Source organism: Labeo rohita, chromosome 9, assembly GCF_022985175.1.
Source record: "Labeo rohita strain BAU-BD-2019 chromosome 9, IGBB_LRoh.1.0, whole genome shotgun sequence".
NCBI lineage: Eukaryota > Metazoa > Chordata > Actinopteri > Cypriniformes > Cyprinidae > Labeo > Labeo rohita.
In genome coordinates this window covers 9,361,572-9,384,088 of record NC_066877.1, presented here as the reverse complement: position 1 = coordinate 9,384,088, position 22,517 = coordinate 9,361,572, and the positions used below count along the sequence as shown (strand labels likewise).

At 34.9% G+C, this 22,517-nt stretch overlaps 1 protein-coding gene across 3 annotated transcripts in view; it reads right to left on the bottom strand.

Moving 5' to 3' along the window:
* The window catches only part of st6gal2a (ST6 beta-galactosamide alpha-2,6-sialyltranferase 2a), an 82,795-nt gene that overhangs the window by 27,133 nt on the left and 33,145 nt on the right, over window positions 1-22,517 (bottom strand). For all 3 annotated transcript variants that reach the window (XM_051118479.1, XM_051118481.1, XM_051118480.1), the window contains exons 2-3: window positions 13,052-13,107; window positions 6,665-7,658 (exon numbers count right to left, since the gene is read on the bottom strand). In XM_051118479.1, the coding sequence (XP_050974436.1) occupies window positions 6,665-7,589 (925 nt within the window). In that variant the 5' untranslated portion in view covers window positions 7,590-7,658; window positions 13,052-13,107. The remainder of the gene's footprint in view (window positions 1-6,664; window positions 7,659-13,051; window positions 13,108-22,517) is intronic.

The following is a 22,517-nucleotide window of genomic DNA, read 5'->3' as shown; positions in this document are numbered from 1 at the left end:
TCATTCATAGTGTGTCAGGTTTAAATGTCTGCGTTTAGCTTCAAATGGCGTCTTTGACTATAGTATTGTATAAAAATTATTTGCATTTCAATTTTGACATCAAAAGGCACAATTTTTTTTCTCTTATTCCATGGATTTTACCCGTTTACCTCCACTTGCTACCAGTGTTTTTCTGCAACCACTATGCGCGCGCAGCTGCAAATGACGTCACTGTAACGTCTACTCGAAATTGGTCTATTCGGGTCGCGCGCGTGCTCCGCGTTTCTATCAGAGTAATCCATGCGAGAGACTCGAGAATAGAATTGATCTGAGAGGCAAACCTATTAACCAGGACTTCAAGCGCAGATCAGTTTAATCTGTAAATCGGCTACTGTAGTTTTGTCTTCGTTTACTTAGTTAAGTGCTAGCAACTCTTAGCAGTAGCAGCCAGAGAATTCATAATACAGTAAACTAAACTAAATTACAATTACTCAAAATACTGTATGCAAAAGGACATCATCTACCGTAAAGTTACAGTAGTAATTTAGCAAACAAATGTTATAAGAGATCATTTCATAATACGTTTAGAGGGAGCTAGAATAGATAGCACATCCCTTACGAAAATTAAAACCAAAATCATGTTTAGAATAAGAATTTTTATGTAAGGAAATTGTCATAGTAATTATTTTTGCACTATTTTTGACATTTAGCCAATTTAGAAAATATAGTTTTACTAAATCTATAGTATTTAAGTAATTTTACAATAAAACAACACATGGTTATAATGTGATACTTTAAATTGAACTAAAATAAAGCTATGTTATTGCAAACAGAATACAGTGAGGAGGTTGTTTTGCAAGAAGATGGAGACCTGTTCTGTTCATAACAGTAGATGGCTGATGGGAAAAAGGGACAGGTACAAGAAAATTAATGGGGGAAAAAAAGAGAGAGAAAGTTCATGGAAAATGGAAATAAAGGTGCAGTTCAAGAGAGAACCTTTAACTATTTTGTTTAATTATTAGGTTTTAAACCTTTTTTAAATGTGACGGCCATACAAAAAAAATGCGGTTTCAGAATTTGTGGGTGAATGGGATGGTCTGGATGAGTGTGAGATTTCACCAGCCTGAAATTTTGACCCAGTTCTGCCCTATTCATGGTGGTTGTTCAGCCTTGATACATTCATAAGATAACAAAATTTTAAATGCAAGTTATTTTGTATTAATGTGTCAATATGACTTGAGGTCCAGTTACCAGTGTGACACTAAAACAGGCAGTACTTATGGGTAATTTTTACTTAAGTACATGTCAGAGCTCATACTTCTTTACTTTAACTTGAGTAAAAAAAGTGTAGTCAGTACTTCTGCTTTTACCAGAGTATATTTAAACCGGAGTATCTGCACTTCTACTTGAGTGAAGGATGTGTGCACTTCTGCCATCTCTGTTTATGAGCTGGCTTATCATTATGCGGAAGTTCTAAAGAACGCTCTGTGCATATGGTCAATTTGCCCGTGTCGACTAACCAGCAAAATACCTGAAGTAGTGCAGCCCAATTGCGAGAATCCATGAAACGCATTATTAGAGCGTTTTCCAAGGCTGCATGACATAATAATGCCATTTAAAAACCATAGGCATAGTGCTATTGTGAATTCACAAGCGCTACGATTCAATTAAATAAATATATTCGCTTTATTTACCTGCGTGTAGGTTACGTAATGTTACATGCGCCTCAGAGCGGCTTCATCCACAGTAAATTCTGCTCCATGTTATCATTTACATGCGAGGAGCATCTCAAACTCCATCTCTGCATATTGCTATGAGTTTGGGTTTATTATAACATTCATCTGGGAGCACTATTTCATCAGATTTGTAAGGTAAATCATTTATAAACCTGTGCAAACACAGGAGATACATCAATATATTTTATCAATATGCTAACTGTTCATCACGATTTCAAAAAAGCCCAAACCCTCACTCTTGAGTTTACACGTTTTGATGTCCACACATATTCAAGAAATTACAGTGGCTGCAGCATTTCTGTAAAGAAACGGCCAAATATTAAAGATTAAGTGGACATTTGAATTAAATGTTATTTAGTCAATATTACACAAGGATTAGATTGTTAGCAAAGTGCAACAACAATCATCAGGCCGTTGGCATCTCTGCAGTCATTTGTTATAATGCATAATGTACATTAGCTCTATTGTTTATAATACATTATACATGCATTTTAACAGTTTTGTTCAATAAAACCATATGATTACTTGCTTTTGATACTTCATATGAACTAATTATTATTGCCTCATTGTTATTATATATGTATTTTAAGTAGTGGTGTCAAAATTAGCGCGTTAACGGGAGACGTTTCAGACATGTGCGCTACAGCTTCACCTCAGCAGTGAAGCCTCACAACAACAGTGAACTGTGGTCAGGTAAGATGCTGTCAGGCCACGTGTCAGTAAAAACTAATCTTATCCACAAGTTTCTGGGGGGCGCTACTGTAAAAGGCAATTAAAGCTGCCTTAACACTGCGCGTGTATTTATTATTTATAAGTTACACTGCCCTCCAAAAGTTTGGAAACACCCCTGGCAAAGTTTGGTTTTGGATAATATCAGCATAAATCCTTATTTTTTGGTGCAAATACATTAAAGTAACTTGACATTATCATTGAAGACCAGCAATAATAATTTTCATTTTGATTACATTATAATGGCAATATATACACGTCAATGTCAAGACATGCCCCTTTGCCAGCTGTGATGCCTGGTTACTGGTTTAAACTTGGCCCAGGTTTTTAAAAGTTTTTTTGGGTCAGCACACCTTAATAGTTTCAACAATTGTTTGCCAATTATGTTTAGAATACAATGAATTTAGGCCCAGATTATGCAGAGCTGTAATAGCTGCTAATGCTGGATATTTTGATGAATCGAACGTTTTTTCTATGTATAAACTGTTTGTAATAAAATATAAACTATGTAATAAAATGTTTTTGTAGTTTGTGTTCTCCCTTATCAGTGCAAAATTGACAAATTTCTAGGGCGTTTCCAAACTATTGGAGGGCAGTGTATATTTAAAGCATGATCAGATCCGCGTCAAGTTTGATATCCTAATAACCAGCTACGGAGATGTCTGTTAATCAAAGAACAAAATTAAAAAGAGGAAATCAATAACTTCTGAAATTTTAAGCTTTATCTTTATTTCATTTAGAATTTAGTGTTTGATGACTTTGTTAAATTTGGATTTATTTTCTTGATGAAAGGCACAGGTGACTTGACATGTATGACATATATTATCATGGGGTTTATGTAAAGATTGTTTAAAGTTTACTTAAATTAGAAGTTTTTTTTTTTTTTTTTTTTTTTTTTAAGTCTAATAAATGTTAAAGCGATAGCTCAGAAATACACTGTAATGTTGAATGACTATAGTCAATGGTTAAATGTTAGGGGGAAAGAATTCAGACACCAATTGGAATCAGTGATACTTGCCTTCAGTCATAAAAAAAAAAAAAAAAAAAAAAATATGAAAAATATACGTTCTTTGTTGTTTTTACATTAATACTGAAGATTGAATGTGAAATTGCATATATAAAGGTATAATTAAAAACTTTAATGTCAGATGGAATTAATCAAGATTAATTTCAGAAAAAGAAAGAAAACAGTGCATACTTCAAGGCTATTAGGTCTAGTTTTATTACCACAAAAATAAATAAATAAATAAATCCAATTACTCGATTAATTGTCACAATAATCAACCAATGACCAAAATAATCATTAGTGAGACCTGTTTGGACTCTCATTCTGACGGCACCCATTCACTGCAGAGGATCCATTGGTGAGCAAGTGTTGTAATGCTAAATTTCTCCAAATCTGTTCCCATGAAGAAACATACCCCTTTATATCTGTTCTCTATCAGAATCCAGACCTGGCAGAATAACAACAATAGGAGCTACAGTTATCTCTCACCTTAATATCAACAATAAACTAATAATATGCAGAAATGCTACTAGCTCTATCATAATAATAGCAACAAAGTAGCAATAAAATTGGAGGAAAGAAAATTGCTCCATAGGGAAATTTAGTGATATTTAGTGCAATTATGAAGCACAAGAGAAAGAGAGGAAGCCTTTGAGTACAAGTACAAATGTAATTAGAATCATGATTGAAAAGATGGTTAGAAGGCATCTAGGCTGCAAATGACTTTGAAACTATTTGTCTCATCACCACCAAATGCCTTCATGAGACGGCACAGTCACCATTATCCTGAGAAACAACAAAAGCTGTGCCGTCGCCATGGAAACCCTTCTTCTGTGCCCACTACCGCTCTGCCACCATAGATGCCAAAGCTGGAAGAATCTGGGCTCTTTGTGTTCACTGTGATACTCGTGATTATGTAACCGTAAAGGGCATCAGTATCCCACTGACCCTTTCAGAGAAACTGGCATCACCACGGAAACAAAAAACCACAAGTGAAGAGAACGAGAGAGAGAACGGTTCCTAAACCCAACCAAAACAAGGCCTCTCTTTACAGGCCGTTTTCACTTCTTTCAGGAGACTCTTCTGAAAAGGCTAAATGAGGACAGCTGGTTTTGAACTAGTGGTTAACTAGAAATTGGGATTCTGAAGCATTAATAAAAACAAAAAACAAAAAACAAGTCATAAGAAAATATTAAGTCATTGACATTTTCCATTTGAAAGCAATAGTTATGACTCTGAAATCTCACTGGATGAGTCACATCCAAAACAGTCTAATACTTGGCAACCATAAACAGCCGACAGTCAGGCTGATGACCTATATTACTACAAAAAAAAATAAAAAATAAAAAAATTGATTATTCTGGTCCACCATTTTATAAAACCAGTAAGTAGGGATAAATCATTATTAAAAATCTCTACAATACCGATAAGCTGATAATTATTTCCATTATTACTTTATGGAAGATAACATAAAAGGCAGACATGAGATTAAGTATTCTGTATTAGAAAATGAAATGAATAAATAAATTAAAAAAAAAAAAAAAAAAAAAAAAAAAAAGTGAAACAAGTGAAACAAGGCACCATAACATCAAAGTACTGTATATGCATTAAAACATACAAAATATTTCAAATGCATATTTGTTTTGAGATTTGGCAGGTTTATTAAATTATTTTTAAGGATTAAGGATTGATGGCAAAAGAACTTAAATGTAAACGTACATTATCCAAAAATAATAATTTTTTATAAATTAAATTATTATTATCATTATTATCATTATTATTATTATTATTATTATTATTTTGATTAGTCGGTTATGCTGTACCATACTGGTTACAGTATTAGTTTTCGTAAATTTAATTTAATAGTGTCTTTAAAGTAAACTAAACTAACATAACAACATGAAGTATAAACTGTCCAAAAAAAAAAAAAAAAAAAAAAAAAAAAAAACTTAAGTCTTAGAATAATTATTTTAATATTTTTGAATAAATAATAAAAAATATTTTTTTATAATTGTTTATTCTAAAACAAATATTTAAAACAAATAAATAAATATTTTTATTCTAAAAGAAACATTTTATAATAATTTATTTGTTTACATTACTTTAAATATTATTATTATTATTATTATTATTATTATTATTATTATTATTATTATTAACAACAATAACAATAACAACAACAACAATAACAACATTATTTTGATTAGTTGGTTATGCTGTACTATACTGATTACAATATTAGTTTTTGTAATTTAACAGTGCCTTTAAATCAAGCTTCTCAAATGTGCACTACACATGCATAAAAAAATACATTAAAACAAGACTAAACATGCACAAACCACCAAAAATTATGATTTAATTTTTTTTTTAATTTAAATAAATATTATTTAATATGTTTTATTCTAAAAGAAAATGTATTCAAAATAAAAATTAATATTCACATTTTATAATAATAATAATAATAATAATAATATTATTATTATTTTGATTATTTTGTCAGTTAGGCTGTACTATAGTGGTTACAATATTAGTTTTGTAAATTTAATTTAATAGTCCCCTTAAAGCAAGCTTCTCAAATGTGCTTTACACAAAATAAATAAATAAATAAATAATAATAACAAACCAACCAACCACAACCACAACCACAACCACACCCACAACCACACCCACACCAACCACAACAACCACAACAACCACAACAACCACAACAACCACAACAACAACAACAACAACAACGACTAAACATGCATAATAACAGGAAGTATTAAAAAAGGCGTAAAATCATAATTATATTAACATAAAATGAATAAATTAATAAAATGAATGAATTAATAAATAAATAAGAATTGTTTATTCTCAAATAAAAGTATTATTTTAAATAAATTTATTATTATTATTATTATTATTATTATTATTATTATTATTATTATTATTATTATTATTATTATTATTATTATTATTTATATTGATTAGTCGGTTATGCCTCACCATACTGCTTACAATATTAGTTTTTCAAGTATACAGATAATTATATAGTCTTAAGTCTTAAGATGATAATTATATAGTGCATGCATATGAATAAGTCACTCAAATATTTTCTGAGAATTAGGTTCAGGTAACAGCTACTGTATTAAAAAGATTAAGGTTTTTTTTTTATTATTGTAGAGGGGTTTCCCAACTTAAAATCTTAAATTTATTTTTAACTTAAACTCACCAATTTCCTTGCCAAGTCCCGAGTGAAGCATGGCTCCGGCAGAGGTGACCACAGCGCAAGTCTGGAAGCCTGGCCTGTACAGCTGGCTTAAAGGTAAGGTAGGTACAATCTTCTGCCAGCCTAAATTGGAGAAAGGCATCTCAGCCCCATCCAAAGTTCGAACCTTTTCCCCCTTCTTCAGTTCACACAACACCTGCTTGCCACTCTGTTGCGCTTTTCGGTGCCCCCTGTAGGCCACGCCATGTTTGTTATTATTCAGGTAGTCTTTCACAGCCCTCTGCAAACGAGGAGTGAGCATGCCCACGGACAAACTCCCTTTCCACAAACCGTGCACTATGGATTTCGACCTGGGAACATAGTACTCATCCGGATCAGAGTCATCACGCCTAGCCACCCGTCTAGTCGTCCTCCTCCTGCCGTCGTCTCCCTCCTCCTCATCTTCCTCTTCCCCTCCCACCACCTCTTCCTCGTCCTCTTCCTCATCCTGTTGAGGTGAATCCTGGTTATACTCTTGTCTCTCGCGGTTGCGACTCACTGCGGCCGATCTGGAGCCTACATCTTGGGTGCCGAATGCAGACCAGGCTGCCAGGCTCTGAAGGTCGGGATAGGGGTAGGCCTCCTGGCTAAGCGGACTGGGCTGGGGGTCGGCACTGGGGTTTTCCTCCTGGCTTTGTTCCTGTTGGGTGTTGCTGGAGGCGGAGGGGGTGGAGGAAGTGGCAAGCCCCAAATGGGTGGCCATTATGGTGCGAGGGTTGCCCTGCAGCGAGGTCAGGCGGCGCGTGTCCGTGTAGGAGAGGGCGGCCGCCGAGTGCGGGTCATCCACTCGTGACTCCATGAAGTAGGAGAGGAGCGCAAGGAACACCAGCACCCAGACCAGCATGAGGCCGAGGGCGAGCCGCCGCCACTGTTTCAGACTGGACTTCATCTTTCAGAAGTCCTCTCGGCCGCACGCCACTGCGCTCCAGACCCAACTGGAGAAGGGTCAGCAGGAGGCCTACAACAGGACAGGACTGGTTAACCTCATAGCCTCATTTCAGAAGAAAGATTCTTGCGATATAGCAAGTTCCAAAATTTCAGCTATAGATCAATAGCTTTGAAAAGAAATCAGAGTTGACCAGTACAATATTCTTACACATTTTTTTCTAATTTGATTGCTGATTTCCTACAGCAAAATTAGGACATTACATAACCACATATTAAGCCTAAAATTACTCGTTTTAAAGGGACAGTTCACCCCAAAATTAAAATTCTGTCATTAATTACTCACCCTCGTGTTCTTCCAAGCCTGTAAGACCTTTGTTCATCTTTAAAGACACCCACTTAAGATGTTTTTTATGAAATCCGAGAGCTTTCTGACCCTGCATAGACAGCAACGCAACTGCCCTGTTCAAGGCCCACAAAGGTAGTAAGAACATCAACAAAATAGTCCATGTGACATCAGTGGTTCAACCGTAATGTTATGAAGCTACGAGAATAACTTTCATGTGCGAAGAAAACACAATATCAAAAAATATGACTTCATTCAACAATTTTCTCTCTTACAGGGTCAGAAAGCTCTCGGATTTCATCAAAAATATCTTAATTTATGTTCCAAATATGAATGAGGGTCTTCTGGGTTTGGAACGACACGACACAAAAATAAAAAAAATTAAAATTAAAATTAAAAATTAAAAATTAAAATTAAAATTAAAATTAAAATTAAAATAAAAATAAAAATATTTTATTTAGCTGTTCTTGATTCCAGTCCTCGCGCCCCACTGCTCTGCATATTTCGTATGTATCTCTTATCACATACAACATTTGTTCTATTCGAACACAAGTGCTCTGCGAAGTGGACAACATAGGATTTTCAGTTCGAAGCCATGATTCCAGTTCGAAGCGAGCGTATATGTCCCATTTAAAGGTCATTACAATGTGTGAAACATGAATTGAAATTGTAATTTACAGATGCATTTGTCACACTTCACACTTCTCTAACTGTAAAGATGCTGCAGGCGGTGGCGTAGCGCAAATTTGTGAATTAATGTTCCGAAGTGAAGTAAACTTAAACGGATTTCCCATGCTCAGGGAGTAGAGAACAATGAATACTGTGTAGGGACCATGCCAATCGGAACACAGTTCATACACAGAACTCAATTCTAACAAGCTGGTTATCAGAATCAGGTGCGTCAATTAAGGGAGACATGCAAAATATGCAGAGCGGTGGGGCGTGAGGACTGGAATTGAGAACTGCAGGTCTAAATCTTTTAGAGCTCATAATTTGTTTAAAAACTATACCATTAATGAATAAATCAGTATACTAAGTATCATGTTTGTGATTTTTAATTAATGCAGAGGAGAGTGGGTACAGTTGCAACACTTTGCATTTCCTTTAGTTTCTCAGAGACCAAGCCAACATTTGAATACAATAAGGCCACATCTGTCAGCTGCAATGTGTACATATGATAATATACGTACAATTTACACTTGAACAGACAAAGTGGAATGTTGCAACAAGAGGGGACAGCTGCAACATTTATTAAAATGTAAATAAATAACTTAAATATTTTGCAATTTCTTTATTTTATTGGTGCACAGACAGGGTCTTCAATAAGGTAAACTGGCTGCGTAAAACCAAAGAATAGTAAATTGAAAAACATTCTCAAGTAACAAGTTGATTTTTAACCCATTTACTTAATAAAAATGAGAAATACCTAACTATTGAAAGGGGTTCAATAATCCATAAATTACAATTATGTAACGTTATGGCAAGCTTTTAAATTAATTTTGTTTCAGGATGGGACAGCATGTTGGGACGGTTGCAACAACATGTATTACGCAGTATATTAGCTTGACACAATATCATTGAGACACGCTACCTATGCCTATTAGAAGCTCAGAAAATGCAGATTAAAATGTTATGTTTTTACAATGCAACATGCAAACAACTTAGACACTATGACTAAAAAACTGATCCTTAAAAATAAATAAATACTTTTTTACCATGAAAATCATTTTTTTTTTGTAGAAGGAATGGTCACATGTGGCTGATCTCTGCAGGAAGGATGAGGGGCTAACAGAGCATATGCAGTATGAATATCACCACTGTAGCTTATTCCTGCTTGAAGACTGTCCACACTCTTCACTAAGCTATAGCTTCTGACCTTCAAAATCAAAACACATTCATGATTTATGACATCAATTACTGCTTTATTCAGAAACACGGTCTAAATGTTATTTGTGCTTTTTACTTTCATTTTATTAAAAAGTAGGCCAACAGCACCCCCTACGCAATAAAAAAAAAAAAAACACAACGGCAACGTAGGACCCAGGGAACGCTGATGCTGCCGCCACTGCACGTGCTACCACTCTTTATTACTCTATCACACACCGAACACGTCCTGTATGTGCATTCTCAAAACAGTAAATCTACCAATCATTCAGGCAAAACTTCTGATCTAATCGCTAGCACACCCTGCGCATATGCGAGTTATTCCTCGGCTGATGCAGATATTTGGTCTGGAGACTATTTTTACTCATCGAAAAACCACAGTGTAGTTTAAAGTACACACTTGACACATGCTGCATAGAACTGACACAGTAACCTATACAGTAACCAATTGTGTCAAAAACAGGAAAAAAACAGGCCCCCTGAGACCACTTGTGAGACACCGTTAGTTATCTGTATCGTTTCACTATTCTGGAAATGCAGATCTCAAATTAGACATGAGAACACCTGCTGTCATAACACTTTCTATTGTCTATTTGTGGAAAAAAGAAACTGTAACACTTTGTGGAAACCAGTGATACATGTTTGCCAGTAAGAAAAACAGGTAAGATTTTTGTAATGGTACTAATACACTTCATTTGAATATACAACCTGGTTTAGATAAGTAGTATCAATAAAAGAAACATTTGAAACATTTTAACTAAATGAGAGTTGCTTGTTCCACATCTAATCATATTGTAACCATGTTTTTTTAATTGAATAAATGTAATTTACAGGGAACAGATTTATGCTGATTCTAAGCCATTTAAATAAATGCACTTTTAAAATATGACTGTTTACAAATCAAAGACATGTAAATAGTTAAACTATGTATATGTATTACGTATTTATGCGTGATTGAAATGCAGTTGAAGTGAAAAGGTTATGTACACCTTGCAGAATCTGTGAAACGTTAATTATTTTACCAAAATAAGAGGTATCATACAAAATGCATGTTTTTTTTTTTTTTTACAAATAAGATACTTCACATTAAAACATTTACATATAGTCCACATGAGAAAATAATAGCTGAATTTATAAAAATTACCCACCTGTTACCTGAATAATCCACAGCTGTTTTTTTTTTTTTTTTTTTAAGCTGTGATTCTTTTTTTTTTTTCCCCTAGTTGTTCATGACTCCCTTGTTTGTCGTGAACAGTTATTTTTGTTTATTTGAACCCTCTCTAATGACTGTATGATTTTGAGATCCATCTTTTCACACCGAGGACAACTGAGGGACTCATATGCAACTATCACAGAAGGTTGAAACAAACACCCACTGATGCTCCAGAAGGAAATGCAATGCATTAAAAGCCGGGGGGGTGAAAAGTTTAAAAATTTGAAGATCAGGGTAAATTTAACTTATTTTGTCTTCTGGGAAACATGCAAGTATCCTCTATAGCTTCTGAAGGGCAGTACTAAATGAAAAAAATATATATGATATTTAGGAAAATAAGAGAAATGTACACATCTTCATTCTATTCAAAAGTTTTCACCCCCTGGCTCTTAAAGATCCGCTTCCAAAACAAAGATTCACATATAATGTACTAACCCCTATGTCATCCAAGATGTTCATGTCTTTCTTTCTTTAGTCATAAAGAAACTACGTTTGAGGAAAACATTTCAGCATTTTTTTTTCCATATAATGGACTGATATGGTGCCCCAATTTTGAACTTTCAAAATGCACTTTAAATGCGGCTTCAAACGATCCCAAATGCGGTTGTAAACGATCCCAGCTGAGGTAGAAGGGTTTTATCTAGCGTAACGTTCGGTTATTTTCATAAAAATAATACAATTTATATACTTTTTAAATGTCAAGCGCTCGTCTTGACTTACTCGGCCTGGACTGTTTTTGTTCCGGGTCATGACAGTTAGGGTATGTCGAAAAACTCCCATCTCATATTTGCCCTCAATTTTAAAATCATCCTATATTGCTGTTTTACCTTTTTTGTTAAGGTTGTTTGATGATCTTTGCATGTTCACTTTGCAAAGACTCTGTTGGTACTTCTGCAGCAATGTAGGATGAGTTTGAAATGATTTTTGAAGTTGAGGGAGAAAATACGATTGGAGTTTTTTGACATACCCTAATTGTCTTGAGCCAGAATACACAGAGTTCATGGAGAGCAAGGCAAGATGAGTGTTCGAGATTAAAAAGTATTTAAATTGTATTTTTTTAAAATAAAAATAACCAATCGTTTCGCTAGACAAGACCCTTCTTCCTCGGCTGGGATCATTTACAACCGCATTTGGGATCGTTTGAAGCCGCATTTAAACTGCATTTTGGAAGATCAAAATCGGGGCACCATAGCAGTCCATTATTACGGAGAAAAATGCTGAAATGTTCTCCTTAAAAAAAACAATTTCTTTACGATTGAAGAAAGAAAGAAATGAACATCATAGATGACAAGGGGGCGAGTACATTATACGCAAATCTTTGTTTGGGAAGTGGACTTCTCCTTTAATGCATTGTTTTTCCTTTCCTGGAGCATCAGTGAGTGTTTGAACCTTCTGTAATCGTTGCATATGAGTCCCTCAGTTGTCCTCAATGTGAAAAGATGGATCTCAAAATCAGTGTTCAAATCAGTGTTCTAATACACTAAAATGCTGAAAACCAAACAAACAAGGGACTTATGAACAACGATCACAAAAACAACAACAACAACAACAACAACAAGCTGTGGATCATTCAGGTAACAAAAGTATTATAAAAAAAACAAAAAACAAAACAAAAAAAAAGCAAGCGCGTGTACACATTTGAACAGTGTCACTTATAAATTCATCTATTATTTTCTCATGTGACCTATACGTAAATGTCTTATGTGAAATATCTTATTCGTGTCAGTACTAAATAAAAAGTAACATGCATTTTGTATGATCCCTGTTATTTTGGTAAAATAATTAACATTTTGCACATTCTGCAAGGTGTATGTAAACTTTTGACTTCAACTGTATACATACACATCACGTTATGTCCAATGATTGGTTAAAAATTAATGTTGAAACTCTGCAATCTAAATGAGTGTAAATTTTATATTCAGTTAAAATAAATTTAGGCTAACCTCTAAATATAACCCTTACAGAAAAAACAGCATTTTTTAAAAATAAAAACATACATAAATAAGAGTATAAATTCACACACCTCGCTGTAGTTCCTATTTCCTTGAACCCATGTAGCCTCAAACAGCTTGTCTGCCCCTGCAAGACAAAAGAAAACCACAATTAGAGATGATAACAGTCTTTTGAGAAGAAACTTGAATCACCCTTTCTGGACTTCATGAGTCTCTTCCTTAAAACACACACACAGACAGGACATGTGGTTTTGGTTTTGTTATGATGTGCACATTGCCAGAAAGGATTGGATTGAAAAAGAAAGTGAAGTGGATTCCCCGACCTCAGTACACTGCAGCACTGGCTGAGACATAATCTTACTGGTGTGGCGAGATGTGGTGGAAGAAAATAAACCCTCAGTGGCCATCTTCTCAAAGAACAACATCTGGACTAGTCGTCCAACAACAGATCAGTGGATTAGGGAATCTAAAATCCTCATCAGTGCTGCTTTTAAAGGGAGATACATTTGTCCAGTAACTGATAGACTAACAGTCAGCAATGATTCATCTCATTTACAGCCAGCACCACTGCAGCAATCTACGACGGCGTTTTAGTGCCACCTTAAAAAAAAAATAATAATAATAATCTAAGATTACGAGATTAAACTCGTAATATTTCGAGAATAAACTCGAAACTACGAGAATAAAGTCGAAATGTCACGAGAATAAAGTCGAAAGCTTACGAGAATAAAGTCGAAATGTTACGAGAAAAAAGTCGAAATATTTCGAGAATAAAGTCGAAATATTTCGAGAATAAAGTCGAAATATTTCGAGAATAAAGTCGAGCGCGCCAGTGTTCAACTCCTTCAGGATCGATTACTTTATTGATCATCATCCTCATAAACCGCTTTTCCACTGTCGTGCCGAGCGGTTATAGAACGCTGTCCGTCTCCGTTGTCATGCACATCCCCTCAGCATTTGTTGGTAACCTTATACCTGTCGTCGCCTTCTGTTTATTTTATTTTTTATACGTTGTTTGTAGTTGTGTCCTTTTTTTCTGTTATTTAACGAAGTCCCAAAAACAGAAATATCTGATCATCATCCATATCTCTGTTTATATTACAATTGCGTTACCAAGGCAACGACTAACGCATTTGTATTTACATTCCAAAGAGTTCCGTTATCAGCACCATAGTGGAAAATGAAACCGTATCCGTGCTGACAGGCCCGGATCGGCACGGAACGGAACGGTTCAGCGAAGAGAAGGGTTCGGCCCGATAGTGGAAAAGCGGCTAAAGTCTCTTGAGAAACAACATGTTCTCTTCGAATAGCACGCAGATGTAACCATCGATATCCGTGGAGTCGACCACTGGTCGCCATTTCAGACTGCACAAAAGAGGCAATTTCCTCAATGTCTGTCTGATTTTTTCTTCTGAATAAATTAAGTTTCCTACATGACCGCTGCAGTGTCCTTGTACTAATTATAAGTCCGTGCTGATGCGCCAAAAGACAAAGAATTTCCTTATTGCTAAATCCTAACCTAAAGTAGGACTTAACCAGATCCTCCACATCCATAGTTTCTCGCAATTCTGTGATTTTTCTCGAAATAGTTCGACTTTATTCTTGAAATATTTCGACTTTTTTCTCGTAACATTTCGACTTTATTCTCGTAACATTTCGACTTTATTCTCGAAATATTACGAGTTTAATCTCGTAATCTTAGATTTTTTTTTTAAGGTGGCACTAAAACGCCGTCGTAGCAATCAGAGCAGTTCTTGTTCATCATCTTCAACAAAACATTTCACTGTGGGACTTCAAATGCTCCCATTATTATACAGGATTCACAAGGTCATTTATAAGGTGTTGTGTTGAAACTAAAGGACGGTATGTTTTTGTGTGTCTGTCAGATGAATGCTTTTAAAAAGGCTCAAACGGACATTGTACACCTATAATATCTAAAATTCAAAAGCTCAGACTGACTTCTTTGCTCAGATAGCCCACTGAGTAGTCTATAATGAAAATCTGGATTTATAGATATTCTTACATGTGGAGGCAAAGTGTCTGCAACACCACCAGACATCAAAACAGACAAGCGTGAAACATCATTGAAAAATATAGGATGGTCCGTACTGGGATTCTTTATTGGAGTAGGGACAACAATAGCTTTAAATAAAATCAATTGGCTAGCATGGCAGGTTTTGTAATTGGAGAATGATACCGCTCATGCATTAAGGCTAATCACTGACGAGCTAAAGAAAATGAGAGAAGCAGTTATCCAAAACAGATTGGTCCTTGATCTTTTGACCTCTGAGAAAGGGGGAGTTTGTAAAATGTTGGGGGTATCTTGTTGTTTCTATATTCCAGACAATTCAGATAACATCACAGACATCCTAATTCACATGAGGGAATCCATCCCCGGGGCCAATAAAGGATGACTCCTGGTCCAGCTGGCTGGACAGACTCTGGGGTGGATGGGGAACCTGGATTTTCACCGCCGTCATACCGATCATTGTTTTAATGCTTATTGTGTTATTGATTGTTCCATGCCTAATTCAGTGTATCAACAATTCTATTGTGTGTACTATTATTTTGATTACAGCATGAGAAACTTATCAAATTATGCTAACTGCTCGTCCACCGCCTCCAATTCCAATACCTGATTATGAATTAGATGAAGATGAGTAGAGTAGCTATACTTGTGTGTATCTGTTAGAACCTGAAGGGTATATTCAGAATGCAGAAGACAAAGTCTAAATGAAGTATAACCAGAGTTAGATTTTTCCTTGCTATAATCATAGAAATGATTACATATATTCAATTATAAATCATATTCATGTGTATCCTGATGTAACAATACTAAAAACTGATATGATTGTTTTATTGTTTTATACAAGGCACAGGAGTGTTTGAGTAAGACATTCTGTCTTAAAGTGGCCATTGTGAGACTGTAATAATCTTGACCTCCTGTGCCCCTCTCATACTAACCTGAAAAGCAGACATGACCCAAGTCTAGTCTAGAGAATCATAAGACATGGTGTACTTCCTTATAAGGATGTGATGTTTGATCTTTCACTTCTCCATATTTACCATATAAATGTTGGAGTCTTTTCTTAATAAATGCCTTTGAGTGAATTGCACTTTTGTGTGTGTTCATTTCATTGGTCCAGGATCCTGACTCTGTTCTCCATCGCTCAACCAAACTCAATCTGGGCAGTAGAATAGATATTAAATTCTAACAATCACGTATTGAATTAACATCTTCATGATGTTATCCGCAAATTCAACTTGTGAACTAAAGTAATAGCAAGGATAGTTGGACATCTAACTTTTTTAAAATCCCTAAGGCTTAATTAACTGTTCAGCCAGTTACCATGTGTTTTTAGACTCTTTTTAGCAAGTCAAATACTGCTGTGACAGAGCAAAATATTACTGATAAATCTATATCTGATGATGATAAGTGTATACAGACCAGAGAATCGTTTTCCTTGACATTATTGACAAATCTGTGAAATCTATCATTTGTCAGCGATGAAGCAGCTCTTTATTGCACGTGTAGATTGTGAATGACACACTACTATGAATATATACAAACAATTGTCTTCCCATTCAGTAGAATTACAATAGAAGCACTTTTTGTTGTGCCCCGATGAAGGCTTAAAACAACAACATGCAAATCATAATGCAAACAGCTTGCACGCTTGCGGCTTACAACCTACAGACAGTGCAAAAAGACTGAGGTGTTGTTTATCTGATTACACCAAAGCCTGTCAATGTCCTCTGAGGTGTTCAATATTTTCTTTAGACATCTTAATTTTAAAAGGAATTTTTTTTCTTAAGTGTTGCACTTATGCAATTCTTATGAACCTCTCAGAATTGATCTTAAACGTTTTAATAGGGCTGGGTACAGATACCTTGACTTTGATACTGGTTCCTGAACGATGCTTTTGATACGAGTTTTATGAAATCTGTTTGGGATTATTATAACATTCATCTGGCAACATGTGCCAGTTTATCAGATTTGTAAGGTAAATCTTTTATAAACCTTAAACACAGGAGAACCCCCGATTATCTTTCTCAATATGCTAACTGTTTATCGCAATTTCAAAATAAGTTTAAACCCTCACTCTGAGTTTGTGTTTTGATGTCCACATATTCAAGAAGATTACAGTGACTGTAGCTTTTCGATCATAAAGAAATGGCCACATTAAATATTAAGTGGAAATTTGAATGAAATGTTTTAGTCAGTATTAAAAATGATTAGATCACAAAGTAAAGTGTAAAAACAATCATCAGGCTGTTGGCGCCCTATGCAGTCATTTGTTATAATGCGAAATGTACATTAGTTCTGTATTGTACATTATGCATTTTAACAGTTTTGTTAAGAAAAAACAAAAAACAAAAAAACATACGATTACTTGTTTTTGATACTTTATTTGAACTAATTATTATTGCCTCATTGCCATTTCATATGTATATTAAGTCATTTTAAAGACTATTGTTGACTTAATCTTTTGTATAGTAATAAAAATAGACCTATTATCTGATTAATCGAAAGAATAATCGATAGATTACTCAATTACCAAAATAATCGTTACTGACAGCCCTACTACAAATAGCATATTTCAGCAACAATATATGTCCAAAACACACAATAGATAGCAAACAGAAGTTATTAAACACTCAATGGTGGTTTAAAGTGAGTCTTGTAGTATATATCTTATAAATTGTCTTTTGTAGCTGCATTGCGCGTGAATGGTCACGTAACATGCGTTACATCTATGGGTCTCTGAGCATAACCAGTGTAAACTAGTGTTTTTCCTTGATGCCTCACCAGAGCCAATCACCAGCACTTGATTTAGGCGCATCAAGCATGCTGCGTGTTCATTGGCTCACTGACGTTGATGGGATTAACACAAGACGTTTTTTGATACTCAGTTGGGGCGGTGCCTAAAAAGTATTAAACTCAAAACCCAGCAGTACTTTTTAACTTCCTAAGAATATATTTTCATTTGAGTACTGTTTAGAAAGTAACGTCATTTATTAGCATTCAGAGTACACAACCAGTATGTGTGTGTGTGGAGAGCACAGAAAAGGGGAGACTGAGTGCAGCAGGATTTTCACATCAGTGAACAGTTAAAGTGTTACATGGTGAAAGTATTAGAGATAAAAGCAAAGGCAGAAAGACATTTACAGTTCAATGCTGAAATGCAGGGCTAAATTAATGTCAAAGGGACTGACACAATTAAAAATGGCTGGACTTCAAAACAAATGCAAATATGCAGTTCTTAGAAGATTTCTTAGAAGCCGAATCCGAATATGAGATGTTGAGGCTTTAACATGTTACACTGCATAACAGTGCTGTCGCTTCTTGACAATTCCAGTGAACAACATGATTGTTTACATGATTGATCGCTGTTTAGAAGCTACTCACACAGAATACAGTTTGGGCTGATGTAAAGAGATAAAAAAAAAAAAAATAAAAAAAAAAAAAAAAAAAAAGGGGGCCCAGTGAAGAGTAACGTAAACCAAAAAGAAAAAGAGAGAGAGACAAAAAAAAACAATGCAACGGATATAGTCTGCTTATCACATTTCCTTTTGCTTGAACCTGAGCTGAGCTGAAACCTACAGACACAAACACACTGTAACAGCAGAAATCTACATAAAACCCCAAGTGCAGGTCGATACGACTGGGCCAAGACACGGTAAAAGAAGCGAACAGACAGAAATAGAGAGACCGTACAAATAGAGGGAAATGCATAACAAGGGGCCAAAGCAGTGAAAGAGTGGAGAGAAGCGTGGGAGTTACACGGCACATCCGTTACATTATTCATTAGACTCGCAAGACCCATCAAACCGGGTGACTTCCCAGAGCTCTTTCAGGTCATTATACAAGTCTCTCTCTTACACACTAAAATGCACAAGCAACAAACACACACACCTCATTCCCTAGAAACATCTGCAGTGGCTTCAGACAAATTAATATCATGTGCAGTAGTAGTACAACACTCATTCTAGACCTGTACTGCAGTTTAGCATGAAAAACCACTTACAAAAAGCTTCATTAACTGGACTGGTTTCATTTCACTGCTTTTAAATAACATTAAATGCAACACTACTAGAATACAGGCTTTCACTTGCACTTTAAAGCAAATGAATACAAATTTCAAAGAAGTGCATCTCATGCACAATAAAGTAAATATTTCATTTTGCAAAGCTCTTTACTGAAGAGACCCCAAAACCACAGAATGTTATATTCAAATATGCTGTTTAAAAAAAAAAAAAAAAAAAAAAAAACACGACAGACTAGACAGAGCAGACACTGATGATTATTTTGGTCATAAAGTAATCAGTCAATTATTTTTGATGATTAATCGAGTAATCGGATAATTATAATTTTTTTTTGTGGTAATAAAAATAGACCCAAGCAAACAATAGCCTTTAAAACTACTTTAAATATAGCAATGAAGCTGCTATAATGCATTCAAATAAAATATCAAAAGCAAGTACTTGTATGGTTTTATTGAACAAAACTGTGAAAATACATAATGTATTATAAACAACAGACAGACATTAAGCATTATAACAAATGACTACAGAGGGCACCAACAGACTGGACAACGGACTAACTGTTTTTTACTAATTACTGCACAATCTAATCTAGAGCTGTCACTAACAATTATTTTGGTAATCGAGTAATCGGTCGATTATTCTGACAATTACTCGAGTATTTGAATAAGAATCTTTTTTTCTTTTTTTGCGGTAATAAAAGCCTTTAAAATAACTTAATGCATATATAAATGGCAATGAGGCAATAATAATTGGTTCAAATAAAGTATCAAAAGCAAGTAAATATATGGTTTTGCTGAACAAAACTGTTAAAATACATAATGTATTATGTATTCACGCTCCACACATGTAAATAATAACATTTCATATGGAGCAGCATTTATTTCGAACAGAGCCACTCGAGACATACATAAACACATGCGGATGTCAATAAAACGTATAAATTAAACTGGCATCTCATATATTCATTTAATCGAATAGAATCCACTAAAGCATTATGCTTTATTATGATTTTCAAATTGGTTTAATATTTATTAAAAAATAAAAAATTGATTCTCCGATGCATCGCGATTCTCTCTTCAACGATTCTGAATATTAGGGCTGGGAATGGATTCCAAAAAGAATCGATTCCGAGGCGTTGGGAATCGAGAGTCAATTCCAAACCTTCGAATTGATTCCGTTAGGGGGAATCGACTCCCATTCAGAGCCGTTTTCAGTTCAAACAAAGCTTTTAAGGGCACCTCTCAAACGAACGGCTGCATCATATGAAGGCTGCATATCTCAGCTGCTGTCATCAAACGTCGCTGAACGTCGATTCACGAAAATAAATTGAATGAAAAGAGTCTGTACTAAGAAGGGCGTTTCTAGGATTTGAAAACATCTGGGGCTGGTGGCAAAACATCAGGGGCTAGTAGTGGTGGATAGGAGCTCACATCTTACGTATGATGCATGTATGACGTACGTATCATACTCTAACATTTTGTTATACACAGGTAGGTGAACCTGGATCCTTCTAGGGAGGTCCGGGCCCCCCCCCCAGGAGAAAATCTGATACGTTTTAAAGTTAAAGTTAAAGTTAAAGTCATTAATCTGGTGCACTTTGAGAGTTCAAAAATAAGAGCTCCAAGTTAACCCATGTTCAGTGTGCAAACTGAACAAAGAAAAAAGGTTTATGGCCTGACTCATCCCTCTTCTGATACTCTGAAAACACTGGATCATGAACTCATCATGTGAGCAAAGTCATATTGTGCTTTCGATTTTAGTTCATTTGACAGATACTTTGCCTTAGCACAAAACAACGTTACACTGTGAAAAAATTAGTAAATCGTAATCACTGCAAATAGCAAACATATCAAAGTATTTTTTTTTATTTATTTATTTACCAAATTCCATTTTATTTTTTTTTTTGGACTCCTTTTTAATGGTTAAATTTAATTTTATTAAATCAAAAAAGATGTCTAATTAATTAAAAGAATGAAACTTATACAATTTAAAGTAAATTTATCAAAAATTAAGTTATGTTTAGGGCCCTATGAAACGTTTTATTCTCACCTTATGTTTATACATACATTTAAAATACACCTTATTGTTACCAAATTTGTTTAAGCATGTTTATTTAAATGCATAAAACAACTTTTATTTATTTCTACATCAGGCTTATGAAATTTTTTCTGGTTATGAAATAAAGACATAAAATATTAATCGATCTTTTAATTAATGAAAATTAAATTTTATTTTTGGCAAATAAAGATGGAAGAAATATTGTGTAACAAAGTTTTATTCATTTTTCAACAGTAGTAGTAGTAGTAGTAGTAAGTAGTAGTAAGTAGTAGTAGTAAGTAGTAGTAAGTAGTAGTAGTAGTAGTAGTAGTAGTAGTAGTAGTAGTAGTAGTGTAGGTACGTACATTCTACTGAATGATAGTGATGCATTTCTAGTACAATGTCTACAAACTAAACCGAACTTTGAGTTTGAGGATGCAGCTTTCCAAATAAGCACTTATTCATTTGCCTCTTGCTCGCTAATAGTGATTAAAAGTCTGATTCGTTTCCATGAAAAGGTTCTTTCAGGTAGATCGTTTTAATGAATCAGTTCAAAAATGATTCAGAAGTTATTTTACGGTGGAACTCGCTTATATTGTCCACATGAGCGCTGCACAACAGAATAGATCATGACGTCATCAAGGGTCTTGATCCTATTTCCATCTTAAATAAAATGCTATTTTTAACCTTTCTATCAGCCTGTGATAATTCTGAAAGAAAACCTAGAGCACAGATAAGTGGCATAGAGTGAGCGTCTGACTGGCAGATAAACCACAAGCTCTTGTATCAAAGTTGTTGTTAATGTTCTTTAGTTTCAGTGTACAGTTTGTTAATTTTGTGCAGCGCATACAGTTGAAGTAACATCATTCAGCTGAACTGCACAGGTCTTGTTTCATTCATGCAATAAACGCATGTACACTGCTGTGGGCTATGACTAATTTCATGGGCAATGCAGATAAAAATGATTTAAATACAGAAATGTATCATAAATTATAAAAACAAATCTTCATATTATGAAAAGGTTACTTTTTAAGGCTTTTATATCCTACAGCGATGGCGAAATTAGGTTCCTCCAATCTAAAAAAAACAACAGTGAGGAATCGAATCTTGGAATCGAATCCCACTGATTCCAGAACAAGAAATCGGACTCGGACTCGATTCCAAAATTTTCGGAATCAAACAGCCCTACTGAATATTTCTGAGCTTGTGAGAATTTGCGCTGTGAGAAGTGGCTTGCGCGCCAATGGGTTTCACAGCGCAACGCTTTCTGCGTTCGGTGTGAAAGACGCTAGACACGTGCGCATTGCTTGACAGTGTGTGCTTACACCCGCCATATTTTACTTTAGATATGCTTTTATTAATGCTGTTTGGAATGCAGTACTATTAGATGCACGAAACTCGTGCACTGACGGACTTTCACGTGCACTTTGTGTTTGTTGTCCTGAAGATCAA